This window comes from Cavia porcellus, unplaced genomic scaffold, assembly GCF_034190915.1.
Source record: "Cavia porcellus strain 051 isolate PalLab524CR breed Dunkin Hartley unplaced genomic scaffold, mCavPor4.1 scaffold_3, whole genome shotgun sequence".
In the NCBI taxonomy this organism is placed as follows: domain Eukaryota; kingdom Metazoa; phylum Chordata; class Mammalia; order Rodentia; family Caviidae; genus Cavia; species Cavia porcellus.
The window spans coordinates 97,147,443-97,168,416 of record NW_026947486.1 but is presented as its reverse complement, the minus strand read 5'-3'; the positions used below and the strand labels follow the sequence as shown (position 1 = coordinate 97,168,416).

At 41.3% G+C, this 20,974-nt stretch overlaps 1 protein-coding gene across 1 annotated transcript in view; it reads left to right on the top strand.

Moving 5' to 3' along the window:
- The first annotated feature begins 829 nt into the window (after positions 1-829).
- Positions 830-20,974, top strand: part of Gpc3 (glypican 3) — a 410,090-nt gene continuing 389,945 nt past the window's right edge. The window contains exon 1 of the mRNA XM_063246437.1: positions 830-1,178. Within this exon, the coding sequence (XP_063102507.1) occupies positions 1,007-1,178 (172 nt within the window). The 5' untranslated portion in view covers positions 830-1,006. The remainder of the gene's footprint in view (positions 1,179-20,974) is intronic.

The following is a 20,974-nucleotide window of genomic DNA, read 5'->3' as shown; positions in this document are numbered from 1 at the left end:
TTTACTGGGTACTATCCTGCAGGAGACAAATTCTTTTTAACATCCCGGGATCAAGTGCTTTCTCTGACGTGTGTGGTTCCACCTAGCAAGCCACGGGGGCGTCTAGACTTTGTAAGTTCAGAATTCAAAGATGAGGCAGGCTGTGAAAATCCCTGAGGTCCCCAGCTGCTCCTGAACGTGACAATTTGTGGGTTGGCTTTGAGAGATGCGTAGGAAAAATGGTTCGCGGGCGGCCAGCCTCGCAGAAGGCAGGTCGAAGAGATGGATTTCACGTGAAGGAAGCCCCTGCGTGGCTCTGGTGGCCAGAGATGAGCCACATCTGGCTGTGAGGAGGGCCTTGGCGAAGCAGAAGCGCACCTAAGCCAAGGGACCCTCACCCACCCCAAGGAAGTAGGGGGAGGTTGCAAAAATCCTAAAGGGAAAAGCCCTCCTGGCTGTAGGCCAATGAGCGGCGGGAAGGAGGAGTGAGGCTGGAGAACTTCTCCCGGAGCCAGTCAGAGGGGATGGTTGCTGGGAAGCCAATCAGCGCGCCCGAGCCCGCAGCCCCTCTGCAGTAGTTATGCCAGAGCGCCCTGTGTGAGAGCAGCGGCAAGCGGGCAGCTGAGCTGGGCTGCGGGGAGCCACCGCACGCGCTCCGCACCCTGCTTCCGCGCCGGCCCCACCAGCCTCCCGCCCCACGGTTCGCCCCCACCGCGCCTCGCGCAGGACACGGCACCGCGAGGGCCGGCAGCCACTCGACCGCGGACGCCCCCTGGCCGCGCGGCCAGCTTCGCCCCGCCCCGTCCCTCGCCCCGCCCCGCCCCGGCCGGTCCCGCCCCGCCCCGAGCTGCCGAGCGGTTCCCGCCCTAGCCCAGCGCCCAGGTAGCTGCGAGGAAACTTTTGCAGCGGCTGGGTAACGCAGAACCTCTCTCGCTCCTTAGGGCCGCTGCCAGGCTTGCCGAGTCCTGGAAAGGCTCACGCTCCGGCTGCCACTCTCTCGCGCTCTCCTAGTTCCCAGCTAAGCAGGATGGCTGGGACCGTGCGCACCGCGTGCTTGGTAGTGGCGATGCTGCTGGGTCTGGAGTGCCCGGGACAGGCGCAGCCACCGCCGCCCCCGGACGCCACCTGTCACCAGGTCCGCTCCTTTTTCCAGAGACTGCAGCCTGGACTCAAGTGGGTTCCCGAAACGCCCGTGGCAGGTGAGTAGGGGACCCTCGCGCGTTCTCGGCGCCCTGTGGAGAGCCCAGGGGCGCTTGGTCGCTCTACCGCCAGCCCAGCTTCAGTCCCATGGGGCCTGGGGTCGTGAGCCCTGTGTCTGGGTACCTGGGGGTGGTCGGTGTGCTCGGGGCCTGGCTATATCTACCGAGGGGGGAAGCTGGGTTTATATGGACCTTGTCCGCTGGACCCAGACTCGTGCTGCTGTCAGGGAATACAAAATTCGAAGGAATGGAGGGGATCGCCTTCCCACGAGTGCTCATTTTTGGGGAGGGTGGAAAGGTGGGAGCTGGTTTTCTAGCCCAGGCGAAGTAAGGGAAGCTGCTGCCTCGGGAATTTCTCACCCTTGCTTGCACGTATGTGTTAGAATTTCAGCCCTATTTGGACCGCGGCTCTTGTTAGCCTTTCTCCAACAATGTCCCCAGTTTGAGTTCCCAAGGCTCGCGGGCCCAAGTACTGGCAAAGTTGGGGACAGATCTCGGAGTCTGCAGTGGTGGGTGAAGACACGCTGAAGGAAACTTTTCAGTAGGAAGACACCCCAAATGAGGACTAAAACATCCTTCAAAAAAGCGTCCCGTTTTTAGGTTGGCAAAACCTCTTCAGAATTGGTGCTGCAGACCTGTAGGGTAAGAGACCGAAAGTGATTGAACTCCCCCCGCTCCCAGATTCATCTGCCTTCCTGACAGGCTGGTCCCTGAAGGGGACATGGTTCTAGGTGGAGAAAGTTTCTGGACGCCTGCCTTTTGTTCTGCACAATCAGATCGTGCAGTAAGGGCATATTTTAGCCTTAGCTGAGGGCTGCTGCTGTCAACAGATGAATATTAATGGCCTCCTGTGATTGACTGTCCAGCGGTTGGGCACCTAAGGCTTGCCTTAGAACCTGATTAGGACAAGGTGGTACAGTGATAGTGCGGGCAAGAAGAGTAGGTTTCAAACAGGTTAATTTATCAGAGGTGCGCTTGAGAGAAACGGCAGGCGGATAGTATTCACAAATGGTGAGACCTTTGTGGACCCTGGAGTCTCTTTTTGACTGTGCATCCGTCCCATGCTTGCGAGAGAGCAGGGAGCAGCCTTCGCTAAAACTTGGCTGGTGGCTCTCAACAAGTCAGGGAGGTAGGTCTGATGGTTGGACCAAGTTGTGAATGTGGATGCGCGCTCTGTGGGCGCTGCCAGCAAGCGATCGCTGGCAGGAGGTTACCTAGGCAGCCAGCGCGCCCTTAGCCTTTTCTTTAGGTTGATGAAAAGAGCCAAGCGAGCCTGCTGTTTAGTTGCAAAGGTAATTGGTCACCCTTTTTGGTGACTGAAATGCATTTGCGCATATGTTAAATATTGCTTTGCAGGATATTGCTCTAAGGGAGGGTTGAACTACCTCTTCCACTGTTGAGTGTTAATTACATACCACGTGGGCGTGTGCCGGAGCTGTAAGGGGCAACCTATGAATCAGTTCCACAGAGCTGAAACAACAGGCGAATCTCTCTCTACTGGAAGTGCCATGGTAATTAGATTGCTAAGGCTAGAGAACATGCTTTTGTTGATAATGTAAAAATTGGTCCACGCAGGCTGAACCCCCCCTAGATGAATGGGGTCCAGGTTTGGCGGATGGGGCCGCCTTCTGCAGTTTTGAAGCCAGGAGTGCTTAAAAAGAAGACCTGAAGAAAGCACTGATTCTCATCCAGCACCCCCCACCTCAGGCATTCACCCTTCCTTACCCTCCCCCAGCTCCCTGGCTATCTGCCTCTATGCAGCATCTGTGTAAAAGTATACGGAGAGCCCACACACTGTGTGCAAGAGATTTGGCCTGGCCTTGTTTCCTCCCCTCCCTTTCTCCTGGGGTAAGGATGATCATACTTATTTGTAAGATTTTTCATTTTCAGCTACTATTTCAGACTCAAGGAAAAAAAAATCTCTTTTCAAGGATTTTCACCGTGTAAGCCTGACAGAACCTACATCAGTTTTCTTTAGCAAACGTGACCAGTGGTAAGCACCTTCTGTATGGCAGGCCCTGTGCTCACTCACATTGGAGCAAAGCCAAACTTCAAATATGATGATACCCATACAGTGACCATGTATACTTAGATTTTTCTGGGGCAGTGCAGATTTCAAATACTGTGTCTTGGCATGAAACCATATGTTCTGAATTTTAGTTGGGCAAATATGGTCACTGTAGATATGAAAAACATGATGAAAATCCTAATGTCCATGTGAGGAGAGAGCTCATCAGTATTTCAAAGAGGAGACAATAATGGCAGACGAAATACAATGGCAAGTGCATAATTTTAAAGTGAATAAATGTGTAATTTGCTGCTGTTGTTCAGTGGTTGGAAATTGAAAAAGAGCTGCAAATTATTTGATAGTTATGAACCATCCTGATGACCACTTGACTTTTTTTTCCCATCTGTATTTTAAGCCATGTTCAGTTTGCCTGCTGCACTGTATTAACTGCATTAAGGCTTTCTTTGTCCCAGATAAAATGAGAATCACAGTAAGGAGAAATCCTCAAGAATGTCCTGTTTCACGTAGAGGGGAGCATTTGGGATTGACTGCTAACTCCAGCCATTAGCAGAATTGGGTTAGCGTGGATAAGGTACATTTCTCATGTTAATATGGGTGACACTAAATGGCATTTGAAATCAACCAGCCTAAAAAAATAAATCACCGGTGCTGAAGGACTATGATACACTTCCACAAAGCTGATTTAAAGCCTTAAAATCTCATGTTTTCATTTCTTTTAGAGTATTCAAAGGCACAAGATAGCAATTCTAAATTACATGTCCCCAAAATCCATAGATTTCTTCATGCTCCAGTCTTTTTTTTTAAGGATTTGTAACTTGGAAAGCACCACAGATGGAAACCAGGCGCACAGAGTTAGCATTTGGCAGAAAAATCCATATAACTGACTTTCAGTGCAGCTCTTTTGCCCTTATTTAATTTAGAAAAATTCAGAAAAAAGCCAATGAGCTCATAAGTCTAGATGTTTATTTTGTTTTGCTTAGCCTACCCACAGGCGCAATCAAGAATGGATACAATTTTAGGCAAGGGAAGTGAGCTAGTAATCAGACAATGATGTTTCCAATTGTCTCAAAGGGAATGTTACAGAAGTCTGAAAAAAATTCCTCTAAACAAAAATCAAGTGTAATTCATTTTATGAATGCCATACACCACTTTTTTGAGGGGTGGTGTTGCAGGGAACGGATGGAACTGGGAATGAGAAAAATCAAACAAACCGTGGTAGTGTTGCAACTCCCAAAAGACTAAGGGATCTTGCCTTGGAGAAACCTTAGAGAGTGCAAGTACCAATCCAGAAGGCTGAATGCCCATATGGTTAAAAGGCAGCCTTGAAGAGCCGAAGTTGACATGCACTTTCTTAAAATAGATGACATAATAAAAAGCAAAATTCTTGAAACAAAGGTATAGTTTAGCATTTTTTAAGTATGAGAACTAGGGAAGTATTAGGGTTGCCAGCTGTGGTTCTCCAATTAGTGTGAAGCAGTTAGGGATCCCAATGTCATGAGAAAGAGAAAGAAAGAGAAAGAAAAACAATTGAGGTGTGGGAGAGTTTGCTCTCCTCTGAGATTGCAGTACACATTGGGGTGAGCAGGTGATTTGTTACAACTTTAAAAAGTTGTATTACAGTGTGTGCTAACTTGGAAAGTTTTGCAGAATGCTTTCAACTGTGGTCTGTTCACCACACATATCGTGACACTGGGGCTGAGATGTGCTTAGGGAGAGCTATGGATGTGATGGAGGAGATGGCCCATGAATGGTGGGGCACCTGGATCTGCAGAGTGTAAGGCTGCCTACTCCTCAGCAGGCTGTGTGTTAGGCTCTGGAAAGAGTAGAGAGGAGTGCGCTGCAGTGTCTTTTGTCAAGGAGCTCACAAGTCTAGTGGGGGAGCATACAAGTAAACAGGCTTCCCAGGAAACTTGTAGGGTTAAATAGGGTGAAAAGGGCTAGAAAATACCTCCAGGAAATTGGCTGAAATGGTCACAATAGCCAGCCTGGGCAAGGGAAAAGAACTGAGGAGATGAAGTAGGAGATAGGGAGAGGTGTCTTAATAGGGCTGCCATCTCAAAAAGTTTTCTTAATTCTCTTGGAGGAAATTCCGTTTCATCAGCATTAGGAAATACAGACAGAAGAAAGTTTGATGGATACTAGATGACACAGATGGTATCAGTTTTGCAGTGTGTGTGTGTGTGTGTGTGTGTGTGTGTGTGCGCGCTTTGTTATAGGTTCTATCTAATATTTTGATGCAATACTTTTGAGCATTCTGCTACTTCTATCCTTAAGAGCAGCAATGTTTGCGGTTCATTGTAACCTAGAAAAAGGCTGCTTTATTACCAGCTTGGCAGAAAAGAGTCCTGAATTTGACTGGTATGAGACAAGACATAAAATATGTTTTCTCCTTAAATGGCAGCTATCAATGACCTCGCCAGCTTTAGTGTTTGATGCATATACAAAAGCATGGGTCTTAAGAGCTATCTTATTACTCATTTCTAAGAAAATGGAAGATAATCACTTATAACTTGTGCACATGATACATCATTTGGAAAGAATTTCACTGGGGATCATGTTGCTCAACTGAAAAGTTCTGGCATGCTGAATTTGTACATTTTTGTGAATGCTTCCTTTTACTCTGATCTCTAGCTTTTTTTCTGCATATGGTTATTTGTATGTTTTAGATTATAAGCTTCTTAAAGGGAAATCACTGTATTTGAACACTGCTAATCACAGTCCTAAGAGCACCATAGAGCATTTAGTTAATAATTAGTGCAATAGAATTTCTCAGTCATTGTGTATTCTCCACACACTGTAACATACTTTTCAAAAGATATATATTATCTTTCTTTTTTAATAGCTGAAGTCCAAAATGTTTTGATACTTTATTGAGGTGCACGGACACACTTTTCAGGCAACACACATTCTAGCTGGAGACAGACCCAAGCTTATTTCAGTTCGCTGCTGATATTTACCATTAGCAAGGCTTATTAATGTTGAGTACCCAATGAACAAATTAGTTGCATTGTTATGACTGGCTTAGTATCAGTAAAGATCAACAATTATTACAGCACATAAATTGTAGGACATTTCTTAAATCAAGCCCACTTTGATTTAGTGTCAGCTACACCTTTGTTGTTAATGATACGCCCATATTTGGGAGTTGGGCTACAACACATGCATGGACCTGTTGAAGTGCCTCACAGGTTTCTGTAACCTGGGATTAGAATTTATGTACAGGCTCAATTCAAGAGCCCAATCCAAAAGCCAACATTTATTTGGCCCTAGCCAAGCTTGCAAATTAGTTTGATGTTTTTGTAATGTAAGGTCTAATGAAAAATGTGGGCAGAAACAAAGTCCCCCACTCTTTAGCTCATATTTAGAAAACCGGGTTGAAACAGGATCCCCAGCACTCCATTAAGAAATGAACATCAGAAAATAGAATCCGAGTCACGGGCTCCAGCCTGGCTTTAGAGACAGCCTTAAGTAACGGGAATTACCTTCTGAGATGTAACGACAGGGAGAAGGCAATTCAGAGAGCAATGTAAAAATGGGCATATTAGCAGAGAAAATATGCATTTTGAAATTCTCTGCGTGTGGAGGTGCACCGTGGAACATTATCTTACTTGAATATCTTGATGAATATACAAAGTAAGGAAGATTTAATTCTGTACTTAAGATTAGGCCAATTAAAGATCAGTTTTCCAAGTGCCAATTTTTAGAAGTATTTGTCTGTCATATTTGAAAACAAATAAACCAAAGTAAACCAGATTGGTTACCAAGAGCGGCATTTTCGCTTTTGCCTGTCTGTGTGTGACTGGACAAAGCCTCATTTGAGAGCTTGTATTTTTCCTCATGAATAAAAAGGAGCCAATGTTAGGTCCAAAATGCATTGCTAATGTTCCATACGGTTAATTATTTTTAGTAGCTGAAATTGTATTTATATGCTAGATTAGTAAATCTACTAAACTCTTTGAAGCGTGCTTAATAGGCTTATATTGATAAATAATTGATGGGAAGGGAGATAAAATATAAGTGAAAGTGGCAATAAGAAGGGACATGGACGTCAAAGCCATTATAAAAGGAACCTCCACCTACTGTATTCCACTCATTTACTGTAAGATGAAAGATGTACATTTCTCAGTAGAAGTGATGATTTAAAAAACAGTCTATTTTTCAAAATTTCCACAGTGAAACATGTTTGTTATAAATTGAGAAAAAGACACAATTTTAGAGTAACAATCTAATTGGCCCTTTTTGAGTCTGCCATTTGAAAATAAGTTTATTACTGGAAAATTACAAGTCTTTATTATGGGAACTTTAAAGTGTATGCCCACTAGGATCTGTATGTATATCTTCCCTGCTAGACTGTGATCTCATCAATGGTAAGGGCTATATTTTATTCAACTTTGTCTCTTCCAGGTTTAGCATGGTACATAATAGTGATAATAAGTATTCAATACATATTTGTAAATTAATGAAAGGCTAGAATTAGTAATGTATTATAAACATAAAATTTCCACAAATCCAATATTTAAGTTTGATTTATTTTTACTGTTTTACTAAGCTTTCTGAAAGTATTACCACTTTTTTGTCTTTTTTTTGAGACAGATTCTCACTATGCAGTTTAGGCTGGCCTTCAGCTCACTTTGTAGCCCAGGCGGGTTTCAAACTTGCCACAATCCTCTTGCTTCAGCCTCCCAAGTGCTGGGATTATAGGCAAGTTGCACCACCCCTGGCTAAGTGTTACCACTTTTTCAAAAAGGTCAAAAGTCTATTTGTCTGGTTTGGACTCACTTAGGTGAACATCATGTTGTCTCCCTATTAAAAAAACTGAAGGAGTTAGGGGAATCCAAAATATATAATAAATATTGTGAAAGTGAGAAGAGAGGAAAGTTCTGAAAAGGGAAAGTGGTAGGCATTTTAATTCTCTATTATTTTATTTTAAAGTCCTGTATTGTTTTCATTCTTTTGTTTTGATTGTTTTTATTCTGTTTTTTGGTTTGATTTTATTGTATCTGATGGTATGGGCAGCTATTTCAAAGATAACAAGATACAGTATGGTAGCCATTGTTGATTTCCTATTATCTTGTTTTGAAGTCCCATATTGCTTTCACTGCTTTGTTTGATTGGTTTTATTCTCTTTTGTTTTATTTGATTTTATTAGATCTGCTCGAATGGGCAGCTATTTTGAAGATATTAAGAGGAATAATGGTAACCATTGTTGATTTCCTGTTATCTTGTTTTGAAATCCTGTAACACTTTCACTGTTTTGTTTTGATTGACTATTTTGTTTGGTTTTATTCTCTTAAAAAACTCCATTTGTTGTTCTTAGGTAAGTGATAAAGAACATTGGTTAAATCTATTTGGTTGCACTGTAACTCTGAAAGAAGTAATGTAGACAAATATTGCAAGAGGTGAGTATTTTGTGCTTGTTTCCAAGGCCATTCTAAGTTATTTAAAGAGAGATTAAAGTTATACCCAAGCTATATATTCCACTCTCTAGATCTGTGGTCTATACGTTTGTGAAAATAATGCAACCTGACATCAATTATAGACATATATATGGAACGCCCTTAAGTTTTACCTCAGTGTATGACATTTCATACATATGATATCAAGACTGATAAATGTACTTTTAAAAAGACATAATACAAAATGAGTTTTTAGCCATGCAAATTTTGTGTAGAGCAAAAGACTTCATGAGATTTTTTTAAAAAAATGTGCTCTAAAGTATACAACTGCAGGTGAGTTTTAGGGGTGTTAAATAGAGGCCCATATTAATGTTTTTGGTTGGATCATTGAACACAACTGTTTGCAGTCTCACTGTTTGAATGCCCACTTTGTATGCTTTGATACTGTGACTTGAGCAACTGTCTCTAGGATGATAATTGTAATCTATTAACTGGTGATTTCTTACTGTTTTTTTTTTTTGTAGTTCTGTATTAATTGTACCCTTATTGCTTTGTTTTGTTTTGTTTTTTCTCTTTTTCCTTTTAAATAAAATTAAAAAAAAATTCTGTATGCATTATGCCAAGTTTCCAATTAATTGGTTACAGAGGAGACATCAGATGATTCTTTCAGATAGAGGCCCAAAGAAGAAAGAGGGTGAAAGATAAAAAGGTGATATTTATTGAGAAAAGAAATCAGAATTCTATTTGCATATTGTCTTCATTAATTTTGATTTTGCTCCTTCTCTTCCAATTCCTGCATGATTAGTACTTACATTATGTGCCACGGCATTCTGAGAATTTCTCTTACTCTTTGTCAGATTTTGGTTTGGGTGACTGAGGCCGTGAGGAATATGGTGAGCAGGAAAAGAATGAAGCTATGCGGAGGAGAGTAAAAGCCCTCACGCTGCTGTATACCAGACGCTAAACCAGCACAGATGGAAGGGATCAGGAAATATTTGAACATGGAAATTTGCATCTGTCCAGAGATAATACAGGGGGATGCCCCAATTGCATTTGGGGCCCAGACATATTTTTATCTGTACTTCTTACTTAGTAGCCATGTTTTTTAAAGTGCTTAGCTTATTCATAGCCATTTCCAAAGTCTGTGCTCATTGAATGCAGAAACCATGTTTAATTCATCACAGTTACTTCTAGAGTGGTGAGTGAAGTGCCTTGGATAGTCATTAATGTAATTAATTAATTGGCATGAATGTAAGAATAAGTGTTTGAAGACATAGTCCTTAAAGACTTGACCATTATCCAGTGAGATCCTGGGATGGCATGTAACTATAGGATGTCTGATTGCCTGACAATGCATAACTGTCTGAACCGACGTGCCGCAGAGACTGAAGAAGGGGTGGTAGACTTGAAGCATATTTATCTATTCTCTGCGGCCCTGGGAGTCTTGTTGTCCTACTTTCAAACTGAAGATTGAAGAATGGGTGACAAGTAGAGAGATTTTTAACTGCAACATTACCTGGACGTGGTGCTTCAATATGTTTATATTATATAGAATCAGAGATTGCATATGTATACCTATAGAATTATATTTCATAGCAGTGGTTAATTATGCATATTATTTAAACTGAGAAATGTCAATTGTTACTCTTAACGTAGGTGGCCTTTCACAGTCATACCTTACATTTGTGTAGTGAAAGCTTTGCTTTCATATATCTCAGATTCACACAGTGCAACCACAGATTGTCTAGCTTTTGAATTCCAGGGACAAACACACATACACACATTTGTGCACTCATACAATGTCCCTATAAATGTTTGTGCTTTAATAACATCAAAAATAACCCTATCTTACACTGGGACAACCTAGTGGGTATAACTTTTCACAGATCAAGTAAAATAATTTTCAGTTGGTTTGGGCCCGAATTACTGTAGCACTGATTGTCACTGGAATCATAGATCTACTGCTTATGTCTCAAGTTGCATAACTTCCCCAAGTAGAGAGATGTGGTCCTCATTATGTAGTAACAGAAAACCATTCTGGAAAATTACCTTCCGCACTGACTGCGTTGCATGTTGAACTTGACAGAAACGAGACTGTGACCCAAGAGACAGTTTCCAAGTTAGATTCCATAGTGATTGTATCGGGGACAACATTTATCTATTTTAGAAAACAAATAAGACATTCAGTAAAAAGGAACTCATGATCTGTATATACAATCTCTGCATTAATATTTAAATTTTTCACTTATTTTTTACTTTAACCAATGTTAACTGATTCTGTGCCAAGTCCTTAACCAGGAGTTAAACAACAGGATAAAATTGGTGCCAGCACAATCCCTTGAGATGGGCACCATACGGGGGTTTGAAAAATGTTGAATCATGCAGAAGTGATACCCAGTTGCCTGGAGAGGGCTGTCATGCAAGCTGCACTAGAGAAGTACAGAGTTAAGAGACAAAAATGACACATTCGTTGCACTGGAATATTTTGGATTGGTCAGAGTACAGATGTCAGTGAAGTACAGTGAATATAAAGTAGAGAAGTAAGCAAGGAAAACGTTATGGTTTGAGCTGTATCCACTGATGATAATAAGAAAGTGAGGGGTGGCAGGGAGTTTTCATACAGCAGGTAAGAGGATTGAGGGCAGGAAGTAGGAGAATTAAAAGCTGAATTTGAGAGAGAAGAGGAAGTAGAGTAGGTATGACTTGGTTTCTAGATAATGAGGAAAGGAGAGACAGTTTAAAACTTGTAGTTTTTCTGAATAGGGAGATCATGGCACATAATACGGGTGCTCAGTAAAAATTTTTTGAATAAATTAAATATAGGAGTATATGTATTTTTTGGAAACATAGTCTTGGTGTGTTGCCCAAACTGGTCCTGAACACCTGGGCCCAAGTGATTCTCCTGCCTCAGCCTTGTCAGATGACATGTATGCACCACCATTCCCTGCTTATAGGAATATATTTTTCTTTTTCTTTTTGTTTTTTTGAGACAGGATCTAGCTATGTATTTTATGCTGATTTTGAAGTCAGTCTATAGCCCAGGCTGGCCTCAAGCTTACAACAATCTTGCTACCTCAGGACCCCCACCCCACAGTTACAGGATTGCTGGTATATGTCACCATGCCTGGCTTAAGAGTGCAGTTTTAAACATGAAAAAATGAGGTCAGTTTTGAACACGTTGAGTTGAGGGGCCCTTTGATCATTAAGGTTGAAAATGTCAGTGAGGTAGTTCAAGTTGTGTTTTGAAAAATGGAAGAGAAGGGAAGTCAGGGCTGGAGATACATAGTGGAAAATTATCAGCATATAAAAGTTAATTGAGGGGCCAGGATTTAGCTTAGTGGCAAAAGCACCTGCCTGGTAAGTGCGAGGGCTGTGAGTTCGATCCCCAGTATGTATAAATAAATAAGTAAGTAAGTAAGTAAGTTAGTTGAAGTTCTGGGAATGAAATGATTCACTGGGAAAGAGTGAGTGTACATATTCTGTCTGAAATCCAGGAGAAGCAGAGCTGGGACTCATCAGCTTATAGGCTCAAGTTGGAAGTCATGAATGTGGATATTTTCCAAGCTTCTGCATTAAATGTGCCTTGATAGGTACTTTACCAACATCTAGTGATCTTTTTTTTTTTAAACTGCCCAAACCTTCAAGACCTTTTGTTGATTAAGAGAAAGTATGAGTGTATGTTGTCATGGTTTTGCAAGTAAAATAGTGTGCGTGCACACACAACACACACACACACACACACACACACCCCTCTACATAGCGAAATTCTTTTTTCAGGGATCGAAGTCACGACTGCCTACTTCCAAGGCAGGTGCTTATGCTACTGAGCTAAATCCCCAGCCCCGAGAAATTGTTTAAAAATCAAGGTATCACATTTTCATTTATTTTTGATAGCAATAATTAATAATTAGCATATTATTTAAGCTAAAACTGGTTCCTTACTCTTAACAGTGAGTAGTCTTTCACAAGCGTACTTTACACTAGTGTTGTGAAAGCCTTACTTCTAGCTCATGTTCACACCTTGCAAGCACTCACAGTATCTACAGATTTCTAGTTCAAGGGTACTTGCCTGGTTCCAGGATGGTGGCCATTCTGCGCTTTCTCTCCAAGGGGAGGACTCTCCACCCTGGAGAATGAAATCTGTAACTTTGGCTAGCGTTTGGAGCGCTGGGCAGTATTCCATTGGGCAGTCTCTGAAACACACAGTTTTAAGCAAAACCTAGGAATCCTTGTGAAAGTGGGCTTCTCTCTGTTACACGTCTATAGAGATGTAATATTTTGTGGTTCTTGGGGAAGGGAGGGTTATTTTATATGTGATTTACATGTGATTCTCAGACATAAATTGTGTTTTTAATTGCTCTGCTGTTTAAGAGATTGCTTTCCTCAATGGTTCTACTTTTATTCACCATAAACTTGAAACTTTGTTTTCCAGTAGATATTTTGTGGCCACTTCCAGTTGATGGGATGGTTTTCCTTTAAGGGAAGATCCTGGAAAATAACATTTACTGAGTGCTTACTGTATTGCAGTTGCTGTATGTATGATCTCTCATTTGATCTGCATAACAAACTGGAAAGGGTAGTGGAGTCATCTCCATTTTACAGATGGAGAAACTGAGGTTGAGAAAGGGTTATTTCCCAAAGGTGATATAAGTGATGGAGCTAGGTTTCTCTGATCCCATGGTTCATACTCTTTTGAGTGTACCCATCAGACTCTGATGGGAAATCCATAGTCTTTAACGTGAATTCCCACACTCCTTTGACTTGTGTAACACTGTAAGCTCTGGAATTCTTTCCTGTTTAACTGTATCTTTACTAGTTTGCCCTTTTCTCCCTACTTTGTTAGGCATAAGTATTCCAGTAGTGTTTGTCCTCTGCCCTTCCCACTCTCTCTGTTTGCTCCCACAGCCATTCCCATGACTTCGTTATCTTTCCCCTTGAGAGATTCCCATATCTTTTTACAACCTGACCTATTCTTTGCTCTCTGGTACAACATCTCTCAGTTGTCTGCTGAGCATCTCCATCTGGAAATTCTGCCAGTGCTTCACAGAGCCAAAGATTTCACCATCGTTTGCTTTTTCCATCTATACAACCTGCCTTTCTCCAACATTCTGCATTTCTGGTGATGACATCTTGGTTTGAAACTCGAATTGTATTCAGCTTTTCTCACACATCCCACACCCAAACTAAGTGGCTAATTCCTGGAAGTCTCCATCTATCATACGTCTCAGTTTTATCCGTTTGATATGCATGCCCTCTGCTTATACACAGCACGCTGCTGCCCCATTACTTAAAAGTCTCTGGAGTTGTCTGATTCCCTGATTTTCTTATAGATCACCTGTTTGTCTTCCCAACATTGCTGTCTGCTGTAGTCTTAATTTTCGGTCTCAGTACAATGCCATCTTCTTCATAACTCACTCACCCCATGATTCTGTGTGACCAGATGTGATTGTGTCTCCGCTGGACCCTTGCTGTCTCTGTACTTCTGTGCCTTAGTTCTTTCTTGCTCTTGTAATTTTTCATGTAGTTGCCTTTACTCTTCTGACTGGAATCTAGTTCCATAAAATTTGTTTCATGGGCCGGCAACCTTAGCATCAATTGCAAACTTGTAAGAAATACAGAATCTCAGGCCTCATCCAAGAACTATTCCAAGAACTCGTACCAAGATCTACTGCAATAGAATTTACAGTTTTTCACACAAGCTGCTAGATGATTTGTATGCATGTTAAAGGCTGAGAAAGGCCGCTTCCATGAGTAACTTCAATGAGGGTAAGAACCTTATGGTATGCATCTTGCCCATAGTTTTCTATGTTTGTGCTTTAGGTATTTATTCATTAAAGTGATGTTAGAGAACTATACATAGGAAATGTATGAAGGAGAGGGTAAAGAAAGAAGAGAAAGGAGAAGGGAGTGAAGGAGGGAGGGAAGTAAGAGATTGGGGGGAGAGAAGGAAGGAGAAAAGGAGAGCGGATGAATGAGAATATTATAATGAGGGGGTCAGAGAGACCTGCAGTGTCTGCCCTAGGTGGCCAGTCTAACCCAAAGGCTGTGTTATGCACCCTCTTAGCTCTGCCTTGGAAAACAGGTTCTGAGATCATTTTGCTCCTAGTCTAGGCACCGTATGTTTTCCCCCTTTCTCTTTTGCTGCCAATCTGGAGTATAACTTCTCTGGCTATACCAGGAAGTCAGAGTGACACTTTCGAAAGGTTTCAAAGAGCCCTGGCAGAACTTCAGCCAGGGTTTCCAGGAGGCCTGCTTCTTTTCAGAAAGAGATATTCTGCTTTGTCTTCAAACCTCAAGGTTTATTTCTGAAATAAGTGTTTATTTCCCTCATGGTATTCCGCAAGTTTTCTACAAATGTTAATTTCTAAAGCCTGAGTCACTTCTTGACTTTGAAACATCAGTGCTGTGGGTCAATCTAATAACGTTGCTTGAAGGAGTTTGTTTTGGCCTTCAAATTGGTCCTGTTTCCTTTTCTTTGTTCTTTGAGGAAGCAGGCTTGCTTCATTCACAAAAGCCTGAAAGTGAGGCTGGAACCAGCATTTTCTCAGTGGTTCAGTCTTCCACTAAGATATCCCACTTTGATTTTCAAAATCAGTCATTGTGGCTGTGACACTTACTACCCACTAAGACTTAGGGATACAGTTCCTGAAAAGCTCATCTGCATTTCACAGAGCAGTGGTAATGAGTGCTAGCCCCCATCCTAAGGAGAACCAGGGTGGTGCTGGAGAAGCTCTGTCCTCATCAGACACTGTCATGGTCCTTCATCTGTCTGTCACACTGCACAGCACAGCTCTCCTTCTCCTCTCCTGCCTTCCACCATCACGTGCACCCGCAAATGGTTATAATTTAAAACAGACGTGTTGCATGATTTGTTGCATTTACTGAATGGTTTTGTGTTTCTTGTTCTCTAAAGAAATACATGAGTTCAATGTTTTATATTTTCCTCTGCATTTTAGTTCTAAACTGTATTTCCTTTTCCTACAGCTTCTGATTTTCCTCTCTTTCTTTCTCTTCTTCTGCCTTCTCTACATCATCTTGGACCCAGTGATTCTGGAGAGAAAACACGCTTCATGTTTTGCCCACTTACTTGATTTGAGTACCTGGTTACTACCTAGTAAAATTCTATTCCTTAGTTTGAAAATGAACAGCTCTGACATATGCACCAATCAATCTATGTTCTACTTTCTAAGAACTCCAAGGATTCAAAAGGCTTTTTTTTGGTCTTTTTCGTTTTTATCGATACCAGGGATCGAACTCACGACTGCCTGCTTGCAAGGCAGGTGCTTATGCCTCTGAGCTAAATTCCCAGCCCCCAAAAGGCTTTATTTTTTATTTTTCCAAAAGGCTTTTTTGAGGATATTTTCCCAGAAGAATTGAAAACATCATACCACAGCAGTATATACCCACCCATGTTTATAGTAGCATAATTTGTAATAGCTAAATCTTAGAAGCAACACAAATGCCCATCAGTTGAGAAATGGATAAAAAAAGATGTGGTCTTTTCATACAATGGAGTACTACTCAGCTATAAAGAAGGCTAAACTGAGGCTTTTGTAGGTAAACAGATGCAACTTGAGACAATCCTGAAATGAAATAAATCATATGCACATACATATTGTCTTCCTAGTATAAGAAACTGAAAGAGTAAATAAGATCCAGAATGTATGATGGATACTGTGAAAGGGAAAGAAACTGCTCAAAAGGAAAGAAAATTAGGAGAAAGGAGAAAGCAAGGAAGAGAAAAGAAAAAAAAATATATATACAAGATAGCTAAGATAATTATACTACTAATTTCTTTAAGTTCATTGAAGAGAATGGTTTGTGCTTATATTATTTGATCAGTTTTTCATGCTTATCTTTTGTAATCTGAGCAACTGCTTTGTACGCAATATATTAACCATTGTTAATTTCCTATTGTTATGAGATTCTGTTTCATTGTTTTTGTTTTGTTCTCTTTAAAAGTTTAAAGGCTTTTAGTACAGATAGGATAAGGCCAGATAACATTCGACTTTAATACTTGAGATTATTGTTATGTAGTGTACATTCTCTTTCACTTCCTTGTAATTCTGTCTGTCTGTCTGTGGTCTCTCTCTTTGGTACTGGAAATTGAACTGTGGACCTCAGGCTTGCCAGCCGGTCACTGTGCTGCTGAGCTACATCTAGGGCCTCTGTCATAATTCTCAATGAATGCAAATTACATCTTGGTTCTTAGAAATCCCATCTCTTTTTGCATCAAATGCTTTGTCTTTTTTTTTTTTTTTCAAGATAAGGGAGCCCCTCTGAAACACTGCTATGTGGGGCAGAACTGACACCTTATAGGCTCACCAGATCACAGCCTGCTTTTCCCTGATGAAGTTGTCACGTTTCAGGGGCATTGTTTCGCTTGTGGGGTTTCATTGTCCCAGTTTCAATTTTTGACTTCAGGTTTGATATTGTATTCCAACTGGACTATTCTTTAGCATTTTTTCTTTGTCTTTATACTTACAGGGATCTTTTGTTTGTCCTCTATTGTCACAGCCAAGCTTGGCTGTGGTTGTTAGGTTATGTACTTATGTATAAATATTTAATAAGATAAGTGTGTCAGATGACATTTAGGCCTCCCTCCCCTTTTTTTGTGTCGAGTCACAGATGGTTACTTATCTCAGATGTTTAGATTTGGAGGACATTCCTTTGCAGTTTGCCTGATGGCCACAAAATGGAACCTTTTGGAGTCAGTCTTCATTACCAAAATGGTAGCACCCTATAACAGATAACACTAGCCTCCTCTCCCTACTTTTTTTCCTAATTATCCAAATTCCTCTAAGCCAGAGAGTTTAAAGTATGTGATTGTGTGTTTTTTAAGAAAACATTATGGATAAAGACGAATGTTCTCAAGTCAGGAATAACAATTAGTACCATTCATTAATCAGGGAACATGTTTTGACTCTGGGTCCTGGATAGGAAATATGAACTGTGAAAGTTACACACATATATGAACCTCAGGTAAATTTATGACTTGTCGGCCTTCTAAGGTTAAATTCTTAACCCCAAATTGGGACTGGATTTATATGTAGAGTCCAGCACATTCCTTTGGGCCACTGAGCAGGCCCCTCCCCAGCCCTCTGCTTAGCAGCAGCTAACAGTCTAATGAGAAAGAAGGATTTCTGCTTCTTATCAGCTACAGAAAAAGCAACAGGAAGGTTGATGTACACAGTTTTAGGTCAAAACCTCAGATTTTGAGTCAAAAAAATCCCTGTAAGATCAGTTAAAAACTGTAGATAGGTGGTATCTCTACAGTTATCAATAGCTGTCAGTAAGGATCTAGACACTTGAATTCAAGAAAATAGTAATAGTTGTCAAAAGTATCAACAGTCTAATTAGTTTTCCTAACAGTTCTTTCTTCGTTGTTTAGTTCTTTTATAAATAGCCTTTATATAGTCTTTAATGAGCTTTTACTTTGTGCCCGGAGGTTGTTATAGTCACGTGGGGGTGTTTGATTGTCAGATGGTGGAGATGAAGGCAGGAAATTTATATTTTGTCTCAAACTTAGGCTGCGGCTTCCAAATAAAGGCAAACACATATTACTACTACTTTTGTTTCTTCGTAAACTGGATTGTTGAGTGCAGATGCATTTAACTTGCTGTGGAATCAGAAGGCTTTGTGCTGCCTCATTATTGTGCTGACTTTTTCCTAAAGGAGAAATTGCCAGTGCCAGGTCTCAGATCCACCTAGAATCCAGGTTCAAACTCACACAGAATAAATATTTCAGTGCCCATCATAGTGAAAGCCCCTTGACTTTCATCTTTCTTTTTTGCATTTTTTCCCAGAGACAATAATGAAAACTTTTCTTCAGATTCCATCGTGTTATTGAAAATCCTATTTACATAAACAGGCATTGTTGTGGCTAAGAGAAGAATGTGGGGGCTCATTCTTTAGCTCCTTGTGTATCTTTGCTAAGGCTAGTCTAAATAGAGGTAATGGCTCTGTAGTCTAAGCAGCTTTTCTCATTTAGGTAAGCAGGGTGGTTGGAAACTTCAGTTTACTAGATAATTGAGTCTCTTCTGCTTAATTATTCCAGGCATGCAAGTTGTTCTCTTTATAGTAAAAACCCTAAAAATCTAGTAATCTCCTCAGGCATCCGTTTGGTAATAAAACCCTGTGCATTTTCAGGGGTTAATTTTCATGACAATTGTGTGTTGCCTTGTTACCCTCAACCGTTGAGGAAATTCTGCTATCTTTTAGGACCTTGATTTCCTCACAGTTGCCAAAACACACTTTCAAAGTACGTATATAAAGATGTTGCCAGAATTATTGGATGTAGGGGACATCTAAAAGTATTCAGATTCATGCTCGTTACACAACTTTCATTTAGACTTTTTAGTGGCTTCGTCATGTTTTTTTGACAATCATGTGCCTGATTTTGCCAGACTTGGTTTTCTGCTCTGAAGGAAAAACTGAATATTAGTAATAGTGTCACCTAAGCATCCTCTGTTCTGTCTAAAAAAAACACCTCAGGTCATCTGGTGCACAGTGAGGTGGGTCAGACAGAGAGAGGGAGGAGGGAGGGAGAGAGAGAGAACAGGAGGAGGACAGGAGGAAGGAGAAGGAAGAGGAGAAGAGGAGAGGAGAGAAGAGAGGCTCAGTTACCTCACATCTGCTAGTCATTCCCACTGATGTAACTCCAATTCATCAAGTTTTTATTGAGCACCTGTGGTGGGGGTGGTGCAAATAATCGTTAACATTTATTGAACCAGTCACTGTGCTAAGCCTTTTATGGGCAGAATGCCACTTAATCCTTATAACAGCACTGCCAGGTTGTACTATTTCTCCCATTTTAAAGATGAGAAAACTGAGGCTAATATGTTCAAGGTCAAATACCTAAGAAATGAATGACCCCCACTTAGTGTGCTTTCAGAGTTGTGTTTCTAACCATGACTCTTATGATGGGCTCATAGTTTAGGAAATACAGTCCTCTTGAAATTTGTCTTGAGACTCTGGTATGTGTGAAATTCTAAGGATCCAAAGTCAAATACTTTGGTCTCCCTGCTGTGGGTAGGGGAAAACAGGTAAAGAAGACCCGAAGGGCACGCACAGAGGGCGTTGAGGGAAAAGCCCTTTAGGGGAATCTCTTGAAAGGAAGGAATGATGGAAAGAGCAGTGATTTGACCCTGTGGGGATGTTGCATCCCGAGTGCAGCCAGCATCCTGGAGTTGCGAGTGGACTTTTCTTTTCCACTTTAGTGAAGGTCGTCCTTTCAGTTGACCTGCATTAGTGATTGCACCAACCTGTTTCTATTGCTGGCTCAGCCCATAATAGCATTAGCTACTTTCAAAGCAGCACTTATTAGACATGCACAGTCAGGAGGGCTTGGGATCATTGGTCCCCTAGTTCCTGTGCCACTGTTTCTCCTTTATTTCAATTCTCCTTAAAACAAGGGTAAAAACTAAATGAGGTACATATTCTTGAATCAAATTACTGTGTCTCAGGAGCTGAAGGCAGGTCATATAAGAATAGCAATCCGCAGGCTTGGCTGGTTCAGCTTGATCTGGAGTCCTCCTGGCACTGCCTCGTAGAGCCCACACTGGACTCTGGAGAGCTCTGTGTCTGAATCACTGATAGCTTGATGACAGAATGAAGTTACTATTAGCAGTTTTTGAGTTTTTCAGTAAAATCTTGGGAATGGAAGGAAAATCCTAAGATCATCTGTTTGGATAATTTATTTTTGTTTTTGATAGTTCCTGAAAAAAGCAAGGAGGAAAAATAATTCACCATTGAGCATTGTTAAACAGTGTTTATGTGTTTTGTTAATAATTTAGATTTCCCTCACTTTGAGGAATGTTGGGTTAACAAAAAAAAATGAACTTACCAATGTTTGCATGTGTTTGAAACAATATTCTTTAGTTACCAACTTGGCTCACTGAAACCATCGTATGTCTCCAACTTTCTTATGGTTGGTATGCAGTATTTGCTTGTTAACTCCCTTCCTGTGCATTTTCTCCTCCATTAAACCTGTTCTCCAGAAAGGGGTTGCCACCAAATCCAGACTTCAGCAACATGCAGGAGGAGGGCCAATTACTGACGATTTTGGTTCTTATTACAGGAGGGTGGGAGGAGTAGGAGAAGTAGGAGGAGGAGGAAGAGGAGGAGGAGGAGGAGGAGGAGGAGGAGGAGGAGGAGGAGGAGGAGGAGGAGGAGGAGGAAAATATGTTGCCCTTAGTCCTTAAGCTACTCAAGTTCTAACACAACAGTGTATGAACACAAGTATATTGAAAATAGATAAAATTACTGGAGCATTTACACAGCTATTCCCCAAGATGGCATAAATGCCACAGCACTAGAGCACGTCACTGTAGACACTCAGATACGCCGACGGATGGAGAAAAGGAAGAGAT